General features: G+C 45.7%; 1 protein-coding gene across 3 annotated transcripts in view; it reads right to left on the bottom strand.

Moving 5' to 3' along the window:
• ADD2 (adducin 2) overlaps nucleotides 1-21,683 on the bottom strand; it is a 105,631-nt gene that overhangs the window by 32,473 nt on the left and 51,475 nt on the right. For 2 of the 3 annotated variants that reach the window (XM_047746733.1, XM_047746732.1), the window contains exons 2-4: nucleotides 16,454-16,570; nucleotides 11,031-11,249; nucleotides 9,140-9,278 (exon numbers count right to left, since the gene is read on the bottom strand). In XM_047746733.1, the coding sequence (XP_047602689.1) occupies nucleotides 9,140-9,278; nucleotides 11,031-11,213 (322 nt within the window). In that variant the 5' untranslated portion in view covers nucleotides 11,214-11,249; nucleotides 16,454-16,570. Of the gene's footprint in view, nucleotides 1-9,139; nucleotides 9,279-11,030; nucleotides 11,250-16,452; nucleotides 16,571-21,683 lie in introns of all 3 variants that reach the window. The other variant, XM_047746731.1, reaches the window with a different exon arrangement.

Genomic DNA, 21,683 nt, shown 5'->3' with positions numbered 1-21,683 from the left:
CAGAATGAAGATGTCTCGGGATGCCAAGCTTACAATAAATCCTAAAGATGGACATTGAACAAAACCAAGAATAAGTTTCTGAGTGGAAATATAGGCATATTTCATCGCTAGTTTTGATGAAGGAGATGCTAATTATCAGACGTGCTATTGTTTATTCTTTTAAACGATACCATGTAATATAACTTTTCTTCTGCTTTGGAAACAGGGCAAATCAGAAAGCCGAGTCAGCCAGGAAGTAAATTCGTCAACTTCTTCTGACAATTCTTAAACTTCCAGAAGTCACTGTGGCTAGCTGAAGGGTTTCAGGCTTCAGGGGGGGCCATATCTGCTCCCCTCTGGATGTGCAGTCCCTTGGTTATTTATGGTTCTTTGTGGGAATAGGAGATATGGAAGAGAGTTGGAAATGGGCCTAGAGGGCTGGATGGTCTTATCTTCAGGGCCTGTAAGGAGTCTAAGAGGCGGTGCCCAGTCTGTCCCATTAAAAATGATGACCATTCCCTGTGTGCCTCTGGAAGGCATAAGAGGGCATCTGACTGAGCCCCAAGACTTCCAATTTTTCGATGTCTAGAAACCAATAAAAGAATCAATACAAAAAGGTTTTGGCTTAAAATGATGTCTCCTCACACTGCCTCTCCCAGCATCCCACTAAAAACTTTAATGGATTAAAGGCCCTTTAGAAGCTTCCGTCATCTCAATAAACTTGTTACTACACACTGTGATCTATGTCTTACATCAGGTTTGCCATTAGTTGAAATGATGAGATGGTCTGCAAAGGTGAAGGTGGCCAGGTACTGTTGGGGCTACACAAGGCAAGCAGAGCAGACCTTGAAACACCCATGTCAGGAATATGCACCCAAAAGCCTGTGCCCATCAGAGGAGGGATACCTCCAGGGCATGTGTCCAGGAACCAAAGCTGACAGAGAAAGAAGTGGTCCAAAGGCTCAGCTGAACTGGCAAAAAGAACCACGAAATTCCAAATTCAACAATTTCTCATTGGATTTGACCAATCTGGGATCCCTTCCTGTGCTCTGCACATTCCCCAGACAAGCAATTACCTCTTTACCTCATCCCTAACAGCAAGAAGGAAGGCATGTCCAAAGTATAAGCCCCTCAGACAAAGCCAGGCAGGGGGAGCTATTGCTGGCAGGGTCTTCAGACCCAGACTTCTGTAAGTCCTTCTCTTACAAATTAACTATGGAATCCCAGAGATGGCCAGGAGGCCAGACTAGGTCTAAAAACATGCCATCCCATCCTTTGTGTCTTGTATCAGTATCTCCTTCCCCCAATCTGTGGAGCTTTGCTGTAAGTATTACCTCACCCACAGACCCAGAGCAGAAGAGACCAGAAGGCTCCACAAGTGTCCCAGAGCCTCTGCTCAGGGTTTCAAGAAAAAGAATGCTTATTCTGACCAGCCTCACAGAAGTTAAGATGACTGAACGCCAGGTTTATGACTCAGATCTAACCATGTCCATTTACTCAAGGGACCTAAGGAAACACAGAAAAAGATGAAAAGTCCCTAACCGACCCCAGGGAAGCTAAGACTGAAGGATACGTGACTGCAAAAAAGAAACCAAAATAAAAACACAAAACAACCACAAAATTCTAAGGCAAATGGAGCTGGACAGAGAACAGCCTATCTGCGCTTGAACTCATGACTCTTAGAACTTCCCCTCTCCACGTTCCCTTACTCGGATACCCTGGACATGCCCTAATCAGATTTCTAGGTATCCAGCTTTCTTCCTGATGGGTGCTGGTCAGTGAGGCAGAGGGAATGCCAGTCGGCTCTATTTCTCTTTCAAAAGAAAAAGTATAAAGACAGAGACATGAAAACGATGAGAAAGAATAGGATACCTCTGGGAGACCAAGACCAGAGAGCCAGCATACAAATAATCAGCACTCACATAATAGAAAAAATTTCTGTACTCAAAAACAGATCTGCGTAAATAAATTATAAGGATTCCACAGGGGAAAGTCCATAAAGAGAAAAAGCCTACAGTTATATGCTTCCTGGCACTTTTCTGAAATATAAGGATAAGGGAGGAAAAGGCACAAACATCTACCCCCAAAAATGTTGGTTGCCTACAAAGGAACAAAAAAACCTGCTGTTTCAGATTTCTCTGTTGTAGCAGAAAAAAAAGAAGAAAATAAACAGAGGCTGCATATAAAGAAAAAATAAACAGAGGTCATAATATCATCAAAGTAGAAATCAGGGAAAGCCATATTCCTTTGGAATATTCATCCTTGGCAGCAAGAAAGGGGGCAGAGCAAAAACACACCCTCCCTAGACAAAGCCAGGCAGCAGGGGCCATGACTGGGAGGGCCACTGTGGAGGTCATTTTACATGAATTAAACATATAATCCATCATGAAGCTATAGCTATAAAGAACATTTATACTTTGAATAACATTTCATCAAGATATAAAGCAAAAGCTACCAGTAATATGAAGAGAAATGAACATTAATTAAATATACAGCGAAAGACAACATGACACTCTTTTTTTACAAAATAAAAAAAAATAAATGAAGATACAGATTAAATACTATGCCTTAGAGATAGAGTCTATACCTATATATCATTAAAAAATGATATTAATTAGGCCACAGAGAAAATCTCAATACATCTCCAACATAGACATAGGCCACATTTTCTAAACACAATGCAATCAAACTACACATTATCAACAAACCCTTAAAACAATGCAAATTCAACCACTTGGAAATGAGAAAACACACTTCCAGATAAAAATAGAATAAAAATAAAATCTTAGAATTTTAAGATTAAAAATAAAATCAAAACAGCAACTGCAAACTATCTAGAAATTAACAATAAAGGAAATATTATATCAAAATGCATGGGATAAGATGAAACTTACACTCAGAGGTAAAAAATTCATAGCCTAAAATGTCTTTGTTATTGAATTAAATGTGAAAACAAAGCATCCATTTTATTATGCTTTAGAAAACACAAAAATAACTAAATAAACCAAAGAAAAGTTAAGGAAAAGAATTCATGAATAGAAAAACAAGATCAATGAATTGGGAAACTAGAAAATTAGTAGGGCAATTATAGAAATCCAAGAATTGGCTTATGTGAGAAGATCTATGAATAAACCAACATCTGGATTGGCCATAAAAGAAAGTGGGAATACACAACACCAGGAATAAGAATGGGATGTCATCTCATTCACAGCAGAAAGTTTAAATGATAGAAACAGTATTGTAAGTCGCTTTAATAATTCTGAAAATCTCCATGAAATGGATTTTTTATTTAAAACATATGATCAAAATTTACTCAAGATAGAGCAAAATAAATTTTTTAGAAACCTGATGAAACTGTGAAAAATGTTATAAAAAATTTTCCAGATATGGATGGCTTTATAAGTGAGTAATAAACTTCCTAGGAAGAGAGACTTCCTATCTTATTTAAATTCCATCAGGACAAAGAGAAGGATGGGGATCACTTTGATTTATCTTATGAAATTTTAGTCTTAAAACCAATACTAAATGAAGACTGCCCAAAAAGTAAATTTCTGACCAATCTCATGTATGAATATGCAAATCCTGAACAAAAGTCTAGCAAATCAAATCTAGAAACGTATTTTCAAAAGAATGCATCAAAAGCAGGAATAACTGATTTCAGGAAAGAAAAAAGAGTTCAATGTTCAGAAATCTATTAACATAATTCATCACATCAATAGTTCAAAGAGAGAGAAATCAATAAATGCCCAAATGCATTTTATAAAAATTCAACATCCATTTCTGAGAACCCATATTGAACTAGAATAAAAAGATACTTCCTCAACACAATAATGAACTCAAACTCTTGTGATAAAGGATTTCTATTAAAGTCAGAAGCAAGACAAGGATGATTACTCTCTAATCTATTACTAAGCATTGTTCTGAGGGTTCTAATGGATGCAGTGAGAAAACTAGAAAAAGAAACCAAAGGGTAAATATTGGAATGAAGGATTTAAAATGATCACTATTTGCAGGTTATGTGATTTTTCTATATACAAAACCCAAGAGAATTAACTGAGAAGTTATTAGAATTTAAGAGTTCCATAAGAAGCTACCTTCCCTGGATGATAGCTATAACCAGAAAGAAAATTGAATGGAGAAAAAAATCACTTAAGGTGCGCCTGGGTGGCTCAATGGGTTAAAGCCTCTGCCTTTAGCTCAGGTCGTGATCTCAGGGTCGTGGGATCAAGCCCCGCATCGGGGTCTCTGCTCAGCGGGGAGCCTGCTTCCTCCTCTCTCTGCCTGCCTTTCTGCCTACTTGTGATCTCTGTCAAATAAATAAATAAAATCTTTTAAAAATCACTTAAAATAACAAAGTTATATAAAATTTCCAGAACAAAGTTCACAAGAAACTAGTAGGGACTATAAGAAAAGAACTACTAACTTTCTTTAATGGACATTTAAAAAAGAGCAAATAAAGAGAAGACATACGTCGTTTCTGAACAGACTTAAAATACATTTGTGCAAATGTTTTAAAAATACCTACTCTGTGCCAGCTACTTTTCTAAGTCCAAGACGCTATTCTAGGATACAGCAGTGAACAAAACATACAAGTACCTTTTTCCCCGTGAAGCTTTATTCAAATATATGAAATTGTAAATTTATAAATTCTCCACCAAATTAATCTATTTATTTAATATAATCCCAATAGGGAATTCTTGAGTATGGGGTGGGGGCAGGGGAGACGTGACAGAATAATTCTTAAGTTATTTTTAAAAATAATTAAGTGTATTTGTCCCATGGGATGATAAAACATGGGGAAGGTGTTTCTGAGTGTGCTATCAAAATAAGAACACACAAAGAAAAGTAACAATGGATTCGGCTGCATGGAAATTAAAGAGTTCTATAAGACAAAAACAATACGAACAAAACAGGCAAAGGAGAAACTGGGAAAAAACTGCAATATATCTGACAGATAAGAGGGAAATAGTCCCAATTTATAAAGATTTGAAAGTTCATAAGAAAAGAATACGCGGGTAGGAAAATTGGCAAGGATTGGTTGTGACAGGCAATTTACTACAAAAATAAAATCATCCTAGCATGTATATGAAAATATATCCAACATCACTAGTGATCAGATAAATGCACATTAAAGCACAGATAAAGGACTATTTATCACCTATCAAATCAGGAGGATGAACGGATGGTATAAAAAATACTATAGATCAAGGGGGAGGAAAAGGGAGCTACACTGCATTGCTGGTGGGAATGTAAATTGGTTCCATCTTTCTCCAGGGTAATGTGGCATTATGCATTAATGTCTTTAAAACATGCAAATATTTTAATACAGCCATTCTACTTCCAGTCATTTGTCTTTAGAAAATGGTCATAGCGGCACATACCTCAATATTATCAAAGCCATCTATGAAAAACCCACCGCAAATATCATTCTCAATGGAGAAAAACTGAAAGCTTTTCCGCTAAGGTCAGGAACACGGCAGGGATGTCCGTTATCACCACTGCTATTCAACATAGTACTAGAAGTCCTAGCCTCAGCAATCAGACAACAAAAGGAAATTAAAGGCATCCAAATCGGCAAAGAAGAAGTCAAACTATCACTCTTCGCAGATGATATGATACTATATGTGGAAAACCCAAAAGACTCCACTCCAAAACTGCTAGAACTTGTACAGGAATTCAGTAAAGTGTCAGGATATAAAATCAATGCACAGAAATCAGTTGCATTTCTCTACACCAACAACAAGACAGAAGAAATAGAAATTAAGGAGTCCATCCCATTTACAATTGCACCCAAAACTATAAGATACCTAGGAATAAACCTAACCAAAGAGACTAAGAATCTATACACAGAAAACTATAAAGTACTCATGAAAGAAATTGAGGAAGACACAAAGAAATGGAAAAATGTTCCATGCTCCTGGATTGGAAGAATAAATATTGTGAAAATGTCTATGCTACCTAAAGCAATCTACACATTTAATGCAATTCCTATCAAAGTACCATCCATTTTTTTCAAAGAAATGGAACAAATAATCCTAAAATTCATATAGAACCAGAAAAGACCTCGAATAGCCAAAGGAATATTGAAAAAGAAAGCCAAAGTTGGTGGCATCACAATTCCGGACTTCAAGCTCTATTACAAAGCTGTCATCATCAAGACAGCATGGTACTGGCACAAAAACAGACACATAGATCAATGGAACAGAATAGAGAGCCCAGAAATAGACCCTCAACTCTATGGTCAACTCATCTTCGACAAAGCAGGAAAGAATGTCCAATGGAAAAAAGACAGCCTCTTCAATAAATGGTGTTGGGAAAATTGGACAGCCACATGCAGAAAAATGAAATTGGATCATTTCCTTACACCACACACGAAAATAGACTCAAAATGGATGAAGGATCTCAATGTGAGAAAGGAATCCATCAAAATCCTTGAGGAGAACACAGGCAGCAACCTCTTCGACGTCAGCCGCAGCAACATCTTCCTAGGAACATCACCAAAGGCAAGGGAAGCAAGGGCAAAAATGAACTATTGGGATTTTATCAAGATCAAAAGCTTTTGCACAGCAAAGGGAACAGTGAACAAAACCAAAAGACAACTGACAGAATGGGAGAAGATATTTGCAAATGACATATCAGATAAAGGGCTAGTGTCCAAAATCTATAAAGAACTTAGCAAACTCAACACCCAAAGAACAAATAATCCAATCAAGAAATGGGCAGAGGACATGAACAGACATTTCTGCAAAGAAGACATCCAGATGGCCAACAGACACATGAAAAAGTGCTCCATATCACTCGGCATTAGGGAAATACAAATCAAAACCACAATGAGATATCACCTCACACCAGTCAGAATGGCTAAAATTAACAAGTCAGGAAATGACAGATGCTGGCGAGGATGCGGAGAAAGGGGAACCCTCCTACACCGTTGGTGGGAATGCAAGCTGGTGCAACCACTCTGGAAAACAGCATGGAGGTTCCTCAAAATGTTGAAAATAGAACTACCCTATGACCCAGCAATTGCACTGCCGGGTATTTACCCTAAAGATACAAACGTAGTGATCCGAAGGGGCACGTGCACCCGAATGTTTATAGCAGCAATGTCTACAATAGCCAAACTATGGAAAGAACCTAGATGTCCATCAACAGATGAACAGATAAAGAAGATGTGGTATATATACACAATGGAATACTGTGCAGCCATCAAAAGAAATGAAATCTTGCCATTTGCGACGACGTGGATGGAACTAGAGGGTATCATGCTTAGCGAAATAAGTCAATCAGAGAAAGACAACTATCTATGATCTCCCTGATATGAGGGAGAGGAGATGCAACATGGGGGGTTAAGGGGGTAGGAGAAGAATAAATGTAACAAGATGGGATTGGGAGGGAGACAAACCATAAGTGACTCTTAATCTCACAAAACAAACTGAGGGTTGATGGGGGGAGGGGGGTTGGGAGAGGGGGGATGGGGTTATGGATATTGGGGAGGGTATGTGCTATGGTGAGTGCTGTGAAGTGTGTAAACCTGGCGATTCACAGACCTGTACCCCTGGGGATAAAAATATATGTTTATAAAAAATAAAATTAAAAAAAAAAGAAAGAAAATGGTCATAGAATAAATGAAAGGATTTATGGCACTGTTGTTCATAAGAGCAAAAAGTTGTAAACAACTTAAAAGTCTAAAAATGGGAAACAGTGTAAAAATAATCTGTGGCATATTCAGTCATACCACAGAATAGCGTACTCTCACCAAACACTGTATTACAGAATCATGTTATATTACGTGAAAAATTAGTCAAGACATATTAAAGCTATCATGTATACTTGCATGTAAATTGCGATTCCATTTTTATTTTCCTAATTTATATATGTTAAGAGAGAAAGGCTGGGGGCGCCTGGGTGGCTCAGTGGGCTAAAGCCTCTGCCTTAGGCTCAGGTCATGATCTCAGGGTCCTGGGATCGAGGCCCGCATCGGGCTCTCTGCTCAGCAGGAAACCTGCTTCCTCCTCTCTCTACTTGTGATCTCTCTCTCTCTCTGTGTCAAATAAATAAATAAAATCTTTAAAAAAAATAAAAAATAAAATTTAAAAAAAGAGAGAAAGGCTGGAAGGATATACACCAAAATACTGAAAATAGTTTGTAAGAACAAAGGACATTGATTTTAATTTCCCCTTCTTGATTATTTTCTGAAATTTTCATCATAATCCTGTATTTGTTGTTGAGGAAAAGTGATTTTTTTTAAAGATTTTATTTATTTATTTGACACAGAGAGAGAGAGAGAGAGATCACAAGTAGGCAGAGAGGCAGGCAGAGAGAGAGGAATGAAGCAGGCTCCCTGCTGAGCAGAGAGCCTGGTACAGGGCTCGATCCCAGGACCCTGAGATCACGACCTGACCCGAAGGCAGGGGCTTAACCCACTGAGCTACCCAGGCGCCCCGGGAAAGTGTTTTTTGATGTTCGTTTCTTCAAGGTTGTGTGCAGAACTTGAGAACTTGAGACCCAGGAAGAGGGTTTCATTTCCAGCCCTGGCTGCGTGCATCCTTGTCTATGGAGTCAGGTTGGCCTGCCCTGTGGGCACCAAGATACTGGCTTCAATGGCCTCCTCCCATCCCTACCACTCCATCTGCAAGGGAGTGGCTCCAGGAGGTTGAGGAAAGAGCAGCCTGAGTCAGGGGCTGCTGCTAGCACACGAGATTTTCCTTCAGTTCTGTATCCACAGCTACAATAACAGGGAGCAGAATTTGCAGTCTCCACTCCTGGGTCCTCAAGCAGAGGCCATGTGAGAGACCTGGAGTTACAAAGCTCCTCCCTTCTTTTTAACCCACTTGTGAAGGGGGAAGGAAGAGTCACATAGAGGCTGCCCTGCCTCTCAGAATGGTGACACCATGTCATCCTGTCCCCTCCCCCAACAGAACCAGAAAGAGGTTTTCCCGTAAGATGCCATCCCCCTTGTACTTCTGGGCACCAGGAATAATTCCCCTGTGGGTCTTTAAAGCTAGCAGCCTCAGAAGCAGAGCCAGGTACCTCTCTGGCTGCTCCCCCAGGTCGGCTAACTCAGCTGCACCACTCACTCTGTAGCCTGGCAACCAACCCTCTCTTCCCCACCTCACTTCCTCCACCTCTGCTCCTGGCAGCTCCCCAGCTCCCCACGTACTCATGGAAGATGTTGGGAAGACTGCGTGGGAGGTGCTGGCCATGAAGTCCGCGATCTGCCGCAGGGCCCAGATGTTGGAAGAGTTGTTCCCCTTCTTCATCTGTTCCTGGATCAGGCCTTCCAGCTCCTCCCTGAAAGACTGAAGCAGGCCCCACAGTGCTGGTCCCCCCAGTGGGTCTCATGGGGGAGACTGAGGACCCCTCTTGAAGGAGCCCACTCCATCCCCTGGGTCAGCAAGGCTAGGGCCACACATGGGATCCCTAGGCCTCAGAGGACATTGGGAATTCCACTGGGACCTCAGGAGTCTCCCCAAACTGCTGTTTGGGAAGCAAAAAAATGTCCTGTGGGCAGTAATCCAGATTCCAGGTCCTCCCTGGGTCTAAGTGATACTCAAGAAGTCCCTCCTACTTCCAACCCCCCAGCACCAGCCATCAGGCATGGCAGGGCTTCACTTTGGTAATTAAGAGACACTTTACAAAGCAAACTGGATGAAAAAGTGTGCCATCTTCCTTGTCCATCAGCCATGCCTATGGTTCTTCTGGACCTCGGTTTCCTCAGATACTGAAGGATGTGCTGTCCTCCCTGTCACTTCCACTTCTATGTCCTACTGCTCTAAGCCTGGCTTTTCAGACCATAAATAAGGCATGCCTGTCCACCAGGTGGCAGCAGGGAACACTAAGAAGGAAACCAGGGTGGTGGTTGGGGGGGCGGTTCCAGGTGTTGGTCAGTCTATAAAAGGACAGAAGAAACATGAACTCTTTTTGTCCCACTTCTTACCTGAGAATAGAGTCCTACCCATTCAGGCCCGCAACTTGGGTTGGTACTAACTCTGCCACTTCTATCACACCTGTCATCTCTCCTACTCCCACCCTGGAGTTTTTCCATTATCCCAAAGATTTTAGTACCTGCCATATTCCTCCAGGCTCCTCACACAGCGTCACCTGTCACGGAGACCTCAGGCCCATTACCTCAGTGGTCCTCTGTGAAGCCCGAGCATTCACTGTGTGCTCTCAAACAGGGTCACACATGGCCCATCTACGTGTCCTGTCTCTCCAAAGCCCAGGGGGGACCGAGGCAGAACCCATCTTGGCAGGCACCTGGAGATGCCAGCTCCATCCTGAGCTTCCCAGCCCCTAGTATCATCACTGTTTCCTGAGGGTCCCCCCAGCTCTACTGGCCTCACACTCCCATTGCCTCCTTCCACTCTGCTCTTCCTCTCCTCACCCAGGGACTACATCACCCTCCCACTTCAGTGGTCCATTGGGTCCATGCTTTGTTCTTCTCAAAGCACCACTAGCCTCAAGGATGAGGTCTGTCTCCATGCCATGCAGGTACCAACTGACCTCAAGTCTGGGGCCACGCCTTGCCCTCCCTTCCCTGGCCCATAGCACCCTGAATCCTTCACTCTCATCACCTCCTGGGGCTTCCAGACCCTCTTCACCTCTGCCCCATGCGTTTTCAACCTTACTGCCCCAACAGTGAGTTCTTTGTGGTATTCAAAAACGAGGGCCCCAAGCCTTCCACGTGGCACTCCCTGCTGGCCTCCGGTTTACAGGAATATCCCTGTTAGCTCATTGTTACAAATTTGGGGAAGCCTGGAAACTGAGGCAGGACTCCTGTCTCTCGGACCCACCCCCTCCCAGTACCAAGCCAAACCGCCTGCACATAAACCAGGTTTTTGCCATCTACGAGTGGCCAAGGAGAGAAGGAAAACCCCACAGCGCAGGGCCCATCTTGCTCAGCCGGCTTAAAATTGCCGCAACACTGAGCAAGTGGAAGAGGGGTTGTTTATCTTTCAGGTTCAGCCAGACCAATGGGCGGCGCCGCCTGCTCCCCTGCCTCCCTCCTCCTCCTCCTCCTCCCCCGCCCGCCTGGGGCGGACCCCACTCACAGGGCTCTCCAGGATCATGGTGACGCGCTTCTTCTGCTCCATCAGGTTGAAGTCCTGCCGCAGGTCCGCCGCGCGGCTGCGAAGGCGCAGGTACTCAGGGTCGTCCTCAGAAAAGCGGTCCAGATACTGCTGCCCCTGAGGGGGCGGCGGGGAGGCAGCCTCGGGGACAGTCTCTTCACTCATTGTCCTGGTGGGCTTGCAATCCGCTCCTGGAAGCCTACGGAGAAGGCAAGAGGGAGCCCAGTACAGTTTCTTCCGGCGGAGGGGCTGGATTCGTGGGATTCGCGTGGCCCGCGGCTCTTCCCAGGAGGGTGTGAGCCCAGCGGCGGTGTGGAGGGTAGGGCGCCGGCGGCTGCCGGTCGATAGGGGGCGCCAACACACCATCCGACCTAGTGAAAATGGGGCACACGCACGCGGGCCCACTACCCTTGCCTGGCCAACCCGCCGCACTTACACTGCCACCCCGCAAGTAGGACCTGCATACCTTTTGGATCATTTCTGTGCTGCATACCTACATAGTGTAAAGCTATGTATTGGGCATCAGTACTTACTAATGTACTAGATCTAGATCTGATCCTTGGAATGAGGACGAGGGGAGCCTTTGGAGAGTTGGGCTGGGACCCCTATTTTTTCTACTCAAGCATGCTTTTTCCCCTAAGGCCTGATGTGAATGAAGGAATGTCTTCTCTTACTACAGAGCCCTCCTGAAGAAGCAGGCTGCAGCTCCAGCCTCTACCTCCTAGCCAGTGGGGTTTTGGCCACACCAGTCTCCTTTTGTGTGTTAGCGCCACTAGGCCCTCCAATCTGGGTTATGAGCCTTCGACACCCAGGGCAGCCTAACAAAGCCCTAGCCTTTTCCCTGCTGTGTGATCCCCTTCTCAGCAAAGAAAGGCAAGTGCCTTGACTGAACAAGAATTAGCTTTTGAACACAAGTAGAGAGATGCCAACAAAAGAGCATTACAGGGGTTTGGGACACATGGCTTTCATCTTTAACCCGCCCTCCCTCCCTTTACCTCTGTGAGCTCACATTTGCATTCCACGGGGATGTGGAATACTCTCTTGTTCTCTTAGAGCACTCCTGCCTCCTTGTCCTCATCTGTTCTTCCCCCTTGGCCCATTTGGTTAGCCCAAACCTTGACCTTCCTTACAGCCAGCAGTTCATTATGCAAGAGGCCTTGCTGGCAGCCAGTAAAGCATAGTCTTGTTGTCATTGAGCTGTGACCTCCTTCCATGGAGGGATACTACCCTCCAACTTACAGTGCCTCTGAGTGAGGCAGGTGGGTGAACCACTAGGTTGTGGGAGAAGTGGGAATCTACCCCATCAGCCCAGAACACTCAGGTATCTTTCTTCCTTTCCCTCTTTCATATTTCCTCCCTCCCTCCAAATCTCCCTCCTTCCCTTCCTTTCCCTTCCCTTGCCTTCCTCTCTCTCTTCCCCCTCTCTCCCTTTCCTTCCTTCCTTCCTTCCTTCCTTCCTTATTTTTCCCCTTTTGGGGAACAGCAAATAGCACATTCAAGGGAGGGCACTTGTATGGGGTCCCTCAGCTAACAGCCTGAACCCTTGGCCTAGAGCAGTGGTTCTTAAACTTGGGTGCATGTTGCAATCCACTGGGGAACTTTTAAAAATACTGATACCAGGGAGTTTAGTGTTATTAGTCTGGGGTATGACCTAGACATCATGATTTTTAAAAGCTCCCTGGGTGATTCCAACAGTCAGCCAGAGTTGAAATACCACTGGCTAGATATTAATAGTTGTACCGTGTATTGGATGGTATCCATTCCAGATGTCAGCCATTTAGCAAGCCAGCCAAAGATGGCACAAACCTCATCTTCTGACACTATTGCTACTTCCCATGGCTGTCCAGGTCCCATCCTCCAATGCCAGTCACCACCTGCCACCATACACTTGACCTGAGACAGCAGGAGTGCTCCAAATGACACCACAACCTGCTTTTGCAAGTCTGCCAAACTGTGACATCTCATCTTCATTCTTTCACTAATTAATTATTTCCTTATGAATGCCCTCACCAGTGTCTCCCAACCAGCACCATGCCTACCAGTCCTGTAGATGAAATATTTGCCTGTGAGTGATAGAGTATGGAGGAGGCATCTTCTGGAAGTGGCAGCTAAAAAAAAAAAAAAAAAGCAAAAGAAAAACCCCAAAAGAAAAAAAAAAATCTCTAAAGAAAGATTTGAAACAGATTTAGAGGTTGCTAGAATGGTTGAAGTTGTACCTAGCAACACTCAAGCCAGATTCTTCATCTAGGCGGAGAAAGAGTGATTGAGTCCATCAGGGATATTTCCAGTGGAATTAGCTCTGGGCTAGCGTCAGAGTCTACAGTATCACCCTCACTCTGTCATTCTCTAGCTTCATGGGCTTGGGCAGAGGGTAATTTCCCTCTTTGGGTCTCCTTTTGTCCATCTCTAAATGAGGGAGTGAACGGAACAGACTCTGGAGCCCCTTCCAGCTCTACACTATATGGAGAGAGAGAGATTCGTGTAGAAAATGCAGAAGGATGGAGGAGCTGGGTTTCCTGGAGCAAGAGGCCTTCCTCCTCCAACCTTGTCTCCCCACCCCTCAAGCCAAATGCCAAAATGGGCAACTGCAAAGAACACGCATGACCTATTGACCTTTGCCTTGTAGGTTCAAGTCAAGCCCCTGTGCATAGAGCGAGTTCAGAATACTTCACCTCCACCATGCTCTCGGCCAGCCTCATCCCTGCAATGATAAGCAGCGGTGAGGGATAGCAAGGACAAAGACAATGCATCAGAGCTAGGCAGACATGCAGTCACCAGCCAGACTCTCCTTGGCAGACAGCGCTGCAGACATTTTTCCAGAGGCACTGCCCCTCCCGTTTAAATTCTCTTCAGCACTTTTGTAGTCCCGATCTTTGATGTTATTTTAAAAACAAAACAAGCAACCTCCCAATGGGTACCATGGATATGCACATGGGGATGAACGCCCTGTGTTCTCATGGCTCCAGGTCCCACCAGCTCCAGAGCCCCCTGAACTCTCAGCTTCTCTGGGATTGGGGTCATTTTGGCCAGTACAGCTCAGTACTGAATGTTTCTAGCCTAAATCTTTTCTATTTCTAGCCTAAATCTTCTTTCCTTCCTCTGGGAATGGCTGCATTCCCAGGAATGGGTCTGTGCAGGCCTGAAGTAGCACTTCCCTCCCTGAAACACAAGGGACAAAGAAGCCCAGGTCCTGCTGGGCAGGGAGTCCACACCAACATGTACCCTAGGCCTGCCTGCACTTCTCAGAGCCCATCCCCAGACGGTTACTCCAGATGCTCCAATGGGAATGGGGCAGAAAATGGAAGCCCTTACACCCTGACCATGACAATGGGGCCCAGAGGAAACCACCCTTTGACTCTGTGAACCAGGAGCATCCTTTCATGCTCCTTCCTTCCCTTCCAAAGTGTTGCATAGGTGACCAACGTTATGTGCAGTGTGGCTTAGTGGTTAAAAGCATGGACTCTGGAACAAGAAGACGGTGAGTTCCAATCTTAACTATGCCACTGTGTTGTCTTGCTGGGTGAGTTACTAACCTCTTGTGCCTCAGTCTCCCTGTGTATAAAATGGGATTGAACTATTTAGCTACCTCTTTAGGCTGTTGTGAGGATGTAGATGAGTTAATGTATGTGAAGTACTTAAAACAGTGCCTGGTGTGTATCAAGTGCTATTAAGCATTTGCTCTTATTATGTGTCATTTAGGGGCTGGAATTATTATAGCATTAGGAACTCGAGTAATGAGAGGCTCATGATTCAACTGTAAACAGGTGCATACTCAATGACTGTAATTACATGTTGTAGTCCAAAGAACTAATTCAATCTTGAGCTATATTAACAAAAAGAACATCCAGAAAAAGACTGATAAGAATGACTAGTTCTCTGACCAAATACTGGGAACATGTCAAGTTGGAGATCACAACAAAGAGGATAAGCAGAGTGGTGAGCATCAGAGGCCACTGCTCGACGGGCCAGGTCTGATATTGTAAAGAATATATCTGGCCGTTCTCCCCAGTTCCTGGCACAGAACTTCAAAAAACCTTGGGATTTCTAAAGTATCCAAAAAACATTAGGAGGGTCTTTTGTTATTTATGATGAGCTCATTTCATGGAACCTGAATCCATGCTAACAAGTTGACTTATGGTGGGCCCTTTGATGTTTCAAGGGAGGGACTAGCCACCAAGAAAGACCAAGCACATGGTTACAGGGTTGGAACTTCAGCACCCTGTCCCCACAAACCATGGAGGACAGGTGGGGGAGGGGCTGGAGATTGAGTTCAAACAAGTGGCAGTTGCTTTAAACCATTATGCCTAGTAGTATAAAGCCCACCATTAAAAATATCAAGGCTTGGAGGAGCTTCCTGATTGGTATGCTGGGGTGATGATGCACCCAGATTCTATAAGGAGGGGGCACAGAAGCTCTGCTCTAATCCCCCACCCTCCCCAGGCCCTGCCCTGTGCATTGCTTCCGTTTGGCTGTTCCTGAGTTGAATCCTTTCTACTAAAACTATAATCACAATTCCAGTGCCTTCAGTGAGTTCTGTGAGTTGTTATAGGGAGTGAGTGACTAAAGGGCAGCATGGGGACCCTCAAATTTATAGCCTAGTGAGTCATGAGTGAAGTGGCCTGAGCACCCTACTTGTAGCTTCTGAAGTGGGGGCAGTTTGATTGGTGACCTTGCCCTTTAACTTGTGGTAGAAACCTGTGTGGCCCCTAACTTGGCAGTGTCAGAATTGAGCTGAACCGTAGGAGACGCATTTGCATCAGAGAATTGGTGGTGGACCAGTACTAGGCAACTTCTATTCATGATTTAATTTTATTCCCAGGACTACTTCATAGGGCAGATGTCATTGTTGCTGTTTTACAGATAAACTGCACTGCAGAGAGGTTAGCTAACTTGCCCAAGATCACACAGATAACGATGGAGTCAGGGTCTCAACCAGAACTGTCTCTGGCTCCAGACCCTCCTGCACTCCTCCACTCCACTTGTCCCCAAATGTCTGCTGGGCTGCCATGTGGAAGAGGAACTGAGCTGATTCCTTAGAGTCTCCAGGGCCCACAGGAGGTAAAAAGGATTCAGTGGAAGGTGCAATGGACAGCTTTGCACCAGCAGGAGCAGCTCAGGAACAGGAAGGTGGGTCAGGCAGTGAAGGCAGGCGGTGCACTCTCTCCTCAGAGTCAGGTGACTCCAGGATGCCATAGAAGGGCTTCTGCCCCCACAGGGGGTTGCACTACCGCCTTCTACAGTCCTTCAGATCCCATGGTAGCTCCGCTAGTCAGCAGGATTGGGGGAACCCATGGCAGTGACTCCCCTAATCCTTCTGGTGACTGGAAGTTCATCCTTGTGAGACGGACCCAAACAACAAGTGTGCCTCACCCCCCACCATCACCAAAAACTGCCAACAAATTACCGGGAGGCTGGACCAGCCTCGTCCCAGGCTGCTGCTTCTCAGTGCTCAGCCCGTGCACCCCGCTTCGTTCTCAGGGACGCCGACTGCATCTACTGGATTTCAAACATCTGGATGGAAGCTGAGAGACACAAACAACGAACATTAGGGTCTTGTGTGCACCACCAGGGCTCCTCACCCCGGTTTTGCAGTACCATTACGTGCTGATTTATTTTCAGGACTGCTGAGAAATTCTTAAAAATAAACTAGAAATGAAATTTTATTTTAAAAGCAAATTATGTCTATGAAAGGTGCAGAAATCTTCATTATCTTTATGAGTAGGACCAAAATTCTTTTCAAAGAGAGGAACTGGGAAATCTCTTCAGAGTCCTGGCTTCGAGGACCTGAGGAGAGAAGCTACTCTCCACAGAGGAGCAAACAGGATGTGGAATTCCTGTGTGAGCCTGGAGGGGTCCCACCTGCCAGGCTGGAAGGCATTATGACCCCTTCCTGATACCACCCCCCAGTACTTCACTAGTTGTTACTCAATTCATAGACACCGGTATGAGAGCGTTTCGGAGAGCTGAAGAAGCAGAAGCAGAAGCTGCCTGAAGGATATCACACCCCAGGACAGCAGAAGGGTTTTAGAGGTGCACAGGCCATTAGTTGGATTCAAGGCAATTTCACCAAGCATTAGTATCTTACAAACAGGGATGAGTTACTACTCTAAAAATACTGGGGATCAAGGTCTTCAAAGGGTTAATTGTTAAAATATTTAAACAAACAAAAACCACAAGAGATGGTTTTCCATTTGGGGCACTCTGTTGCTCAGAGTAAGGAGGCCTGCCTCCCCCAGGGCTGGCAGCATCCTGGACACCAACTCTTATTGCCACGTGGCTCTGGGACCAGTCCCCGCCCGTCCTTCCACACTGGCCAGTTCAGCTCCATCCCTGATCCAGCACTGCCTACAGCGGAGCATCTGGAAAGACTGGACTTTCCACTGAGGGGCAGAGAGAATCCATCATGGTCGGTACAGTGTGGCTGAGGAAGGCCAGGATACTGCATACCCACTGAGGCACAGCTTCCTTCTCAGCCTAGCCAGGATACCCTGAGCCCAGTCCTGATGCTCATGACTCTAGTCAGGGACCTGGCAGCTGCTTCCATAACCTCTTCTCTATGCTTTGCACATCCAGCTGTCAGCTGGGGTCCTCCTCCCATTAGTCTTATTTTTAGCTAGAACAGGGTCACAGGCACAACTTCATGCTGCTTCTGTCCAATGCCCACCAACAGGAAAGGGAGCCCTCCTTCCCAGAGCCAGCTGGCTCTATGCAGGGTTTACTGACATACCCCTGGGTGCTGTTCTTCTGAGGGGTGACTACTGCTGTACCCTAAGGACTAATCCTGCAGCCTCATAAGTTGTCTTACCTAAAACACCAGTTTCTTCCCCTTCCCCAGCAGCCTGTGCCACAGAAATATGAGGTTGCCTCATGGCCATAGCTTGCTAAGATTTGGATTTTCAGAGTCTGAGCTATTTCTTGTGTCCACGGAAAGAACTAATATTTTGCCCCCAGAAGTTTTGTAAGATGACAGGCATCTGTCCCCCAGTATACAGTATAAGTATACAGTGAACACAATAATTCCCATCCCAATCTCTACTGGTGTTGAGATTCCACTATTAGAGTTTCATTCCTTAGGTTACAGTATTATCCCCTGATTAAAATGAAAACATGTCTATGAGGTATCATAGGCAAATGTTGTAAAACATTCCCCTGTGGTACCAAAACTATCAGATCTCTGATTGCACAGTCAGGCTAAGCAGGGCCAGGACAGGCACCAATTCTTTTTTTTTTTTTTTTTTTAAAGATTTTATTTATTTATTTGACAGAGAGAAATCACAAGTAAGCAGAGAGGCAGGCAGAGAGAGAGGAGGAAGCAGGCTCCCTGCTGAGCAGTAAGCCCGATGTGGGGCTCGAACCCAGGACCTGGGATCATGACCTGAGCCGAAGGCAGCGGCTTAACCCACTGAGCCACCCAGGCGCCCCCAGGCACCAATTCTTAATGAGAAAGAGGAATGATGCCAGGGCCACTCCAAAGGGTCTAGCAACTGGGGTTGAGCTGTCACCCTGGGTGGACCTCAGGGGACCCGGTGTGACAATCCTCTGAGCCTGTACCTGCTGCAGTGTCGAGGCTGGCATCACCATCCATTCAGCCTTTGGTTTCCCCAGCATGTGTTTTGAGAACCTACCTTCCAACCATTCACACCCCTGGGACAGAGCTAAGAAGCAAGGGCTACTCCAAATCATGAGAAGAGCAGCACCCACCCCCAGGGTGCTTGACACCTCCTGGGAGGCCTAACACCTCAGGGCCACCTGTTCCTTGTCCCCATGTCCAGTCAAGCTGGGCTGCAAGGTGGGAAGAGTTGGACATAGGATCCCAGCCCTAGATGGTAGCCCACTAGAGTGTGAACATGGACAAGTCACAGATGCTCAAGGACCTTTGCTCAGTCAGATGTTCCACAGCCACTTTAAAACTGACTTCTCAGAACCAGGCTACCCTGTACCAACCACCAGAGCCTCCCTCCCCCAACTAGTCCCTCCTCCCTGACACTACCCAGCAAGGATTGGTGGGATACGTCCCACCAAGAGTTGTAGAATGCAGCCTGACTCTTCCCTTTCTCACCCTGTGCACATTCTCTGTCACCAAGTTCTCTGGTTTTCTGTCCACTAAATATCTCCCTACCCAGAACGTAAGGCCCTGAATCATGCCTGCCATCTCTCCATCCCTTTCATGGTCTGTGCAGTCTTTCCTCTCTCATATCCATCATCCAATCAGTGGCCAGAGTTATTGTTCTAAAAGTGCAAAACTGGCCCATGCCTGTTACCACCCTGCTAAAATCCCACCTGAGGCTCCCATCACCTGGGGAGTATTCCTTCACTTTCTTTTTCCCCAATTTCTGCTCCTCTAGCCAAAACTCAGTCAAATTTAGATTGCGACAGGTATCCTTTTACATTTATCAAATATAAAGTTTTAATTCTCAATTTGCTTTTTCAAACCAAACACATGCTCCATGCTGGAAATTCAAACTCATCCATCCCCAATCGGAGAATGGGGGGCAGGGAGGGGCCCCTCCCTTTTCTCTTTGCCCACCTCCTTCCTCTTGAGGATTGCCACCCTGTAGAATGCTATCCTGACTCTTACCTGGCACACAAAGCCCCACGAGTATCTCAGTGCCCACCCGCACCCCGCCTGCCTCTCATGGGTATTCTGGGACTATTTACATGACCTGGAAGGGACCAGGCTGGTTCCTACCTCTGTGCCTTTGTCCATGCTGATCTCTGCCCAGAGAACACTTTCCTCTTTTCCTTCTCCCTTCCGTTCAGGTTGTCCTCTCCTCCTGGAAGCCTCCCACTTACACCCCTGTCCCTTTGGCTCTCACATCACCTTCACTCACCTCCTTTGTTCCACTTACTATCTGACAGCAACAGACTATTACCATGAGCTCCTAGCAGGCAGGGACTGTGTCTGTGGCACTCCTCTGTTCCTCATGCTCTGCCGTAAGACCTGGTGCCAGGTAGATGCTGAATGGATCTCTAGTAACAGTGCATTGCAAGTTGCGCGGGTTCTGCAAAGCAGCATTGGGGTCCCAGAGGGGAAAGAGGCCCCAGGGGCGCTCTTGAAACCATGTGGGGAGACAGTTCCTAGTAAGATGCCAAATGTTGGTAGAGGTAAGCATGGTAGGTTCCTTAGTGCCCAAATCTCCTCCTTTAAAACAAAATATCCTTTTGTTGTATGACCCCCAAATGGCTGGGCCCTCTCTAGCAGCCATTCTTCTTGCCTATTTGGAAGCAGAATTCTAGCAATGGAATACAACTCTTAAACTAACAAGTCCAACTTCACAATATAACACTGATTATGGGGAGACAGAGGAGAAAACAATAGATTCCACATGCCATCAGCTGCAACCCTTCTGGTCCTCCAAAATTCAGCTGTGCCCCCTTATCTGTCTCTTTCACCTCTTCCCTCCAGCAACCCCTCCTCTGCCCCCAAACCCTCAACTCTTTGCTCAGGGGAGCCCTGTGGGTCCCTCTCAGCATCTCCAGTTTGCATCCTCACACCCTTGACCCCTACTCAGGAAATACTCCAGCCGGGATTCACCCTCCTCAGAGAGCAGCTGGGGAACACAAATCATCACTCAGTCGCAAGTCATTTTCCTCCCTGTCCCACTGAAGACCAGGTATATGTAATCACTGGAGTATAAAATTATATTTCTATGGGTCATTCCTAGCAGCAATAAAGGGAACAGAAGGTCTAGAAGGAGAATAACAGATGCCCACATTGTGAGACTTTTTATTAGAAGCTGTGGAAGCTCCATGTGCACCTAAGAGACGCAGGTGCATATCTCCTGCCCTGCCGGTGGGAGGTGTCCCTACAGGAACGGACAGTCTGAGCACACTGAGCCCAAAATGGAAAGATGCTTCAAGCGATTGCTCTCGGCTACCCCCACCACCGCCATGGGCATGGCCTCCCCCCGGGGTGGTGCCAGCCTTGGAAAGCCCCTGGCCCCCAGCCCAGCGTCTGCTCCAAGCCTTAGACTTGAAGTCAGAACCCACACTCACTGATCCCTGAGACTTCCAGAAAGGAGAGAGGAGACAGTTGCGGCCTTGCTGTTACTTTGCGGAGTAAAGGGAACCTGCCAAACAAGAGGTTGGACCACGCCCTGCCTGGTGTATTCAGATAAAGAGAAAGCTCACGCCTCTGCAGGGCGGGATTCTGGGGGAAGCCTATCATGAGCTTCTTCACACGTTTCCAAATTTCCCAAGTCCTACTTTAGGTATCAACGGCTGTGACCATTTAGGACAAAAATAGTTTAAAAGAAGAAAGGGAAAAGGAGGAAGTAGAGAAATGTTACAGTCTCCCTCCGTCCATCTCTGGAACCCCTGGGCAGGAGGAATCCATTAACCCCCAGACTGCTGCAAGTCTAAGAAGTGCTCATTTCTGAGCATCCCTGATGCATCCTTTCCCAGAAAAGTCCAATGAATTTTAAAAGCCTTCTACTAAAAGGCCCCAGACCTAATGGTTGGTGGGTACTTTTTTTTCATTCTTGTATTATCCAGAAATTGCACTGCTATGGAATGAATGGACCCAGGCTTTTCTCTCAGCACTTAAAATCAGTCCCATTCCCTCTCACTGGACAAGCACAATTATTTGTTGAGTATCTACTCATGCCCAAGAGTAAAGCAAGTACTGGAATTGGG

Source organism: Lutra lutra, chromosome 9, assembly GCF_902655055.1.
Source record: "Lutra lutra chromosome 9, mLutLut1.2, whole genome shotgun sequence".
In the NCBI taxonomy this organism is placed as follows: domain Eukaryota; kingdom Metazoa; phylum Chordata; class Mammalia; order Carnivora; family Mustelidae; genus Lutra; species Lutra lutra.
Note: the sequence above shows the minus strand (reverse complement) of the source record. Positions and strands in the feature narration are given on the sequence as shown.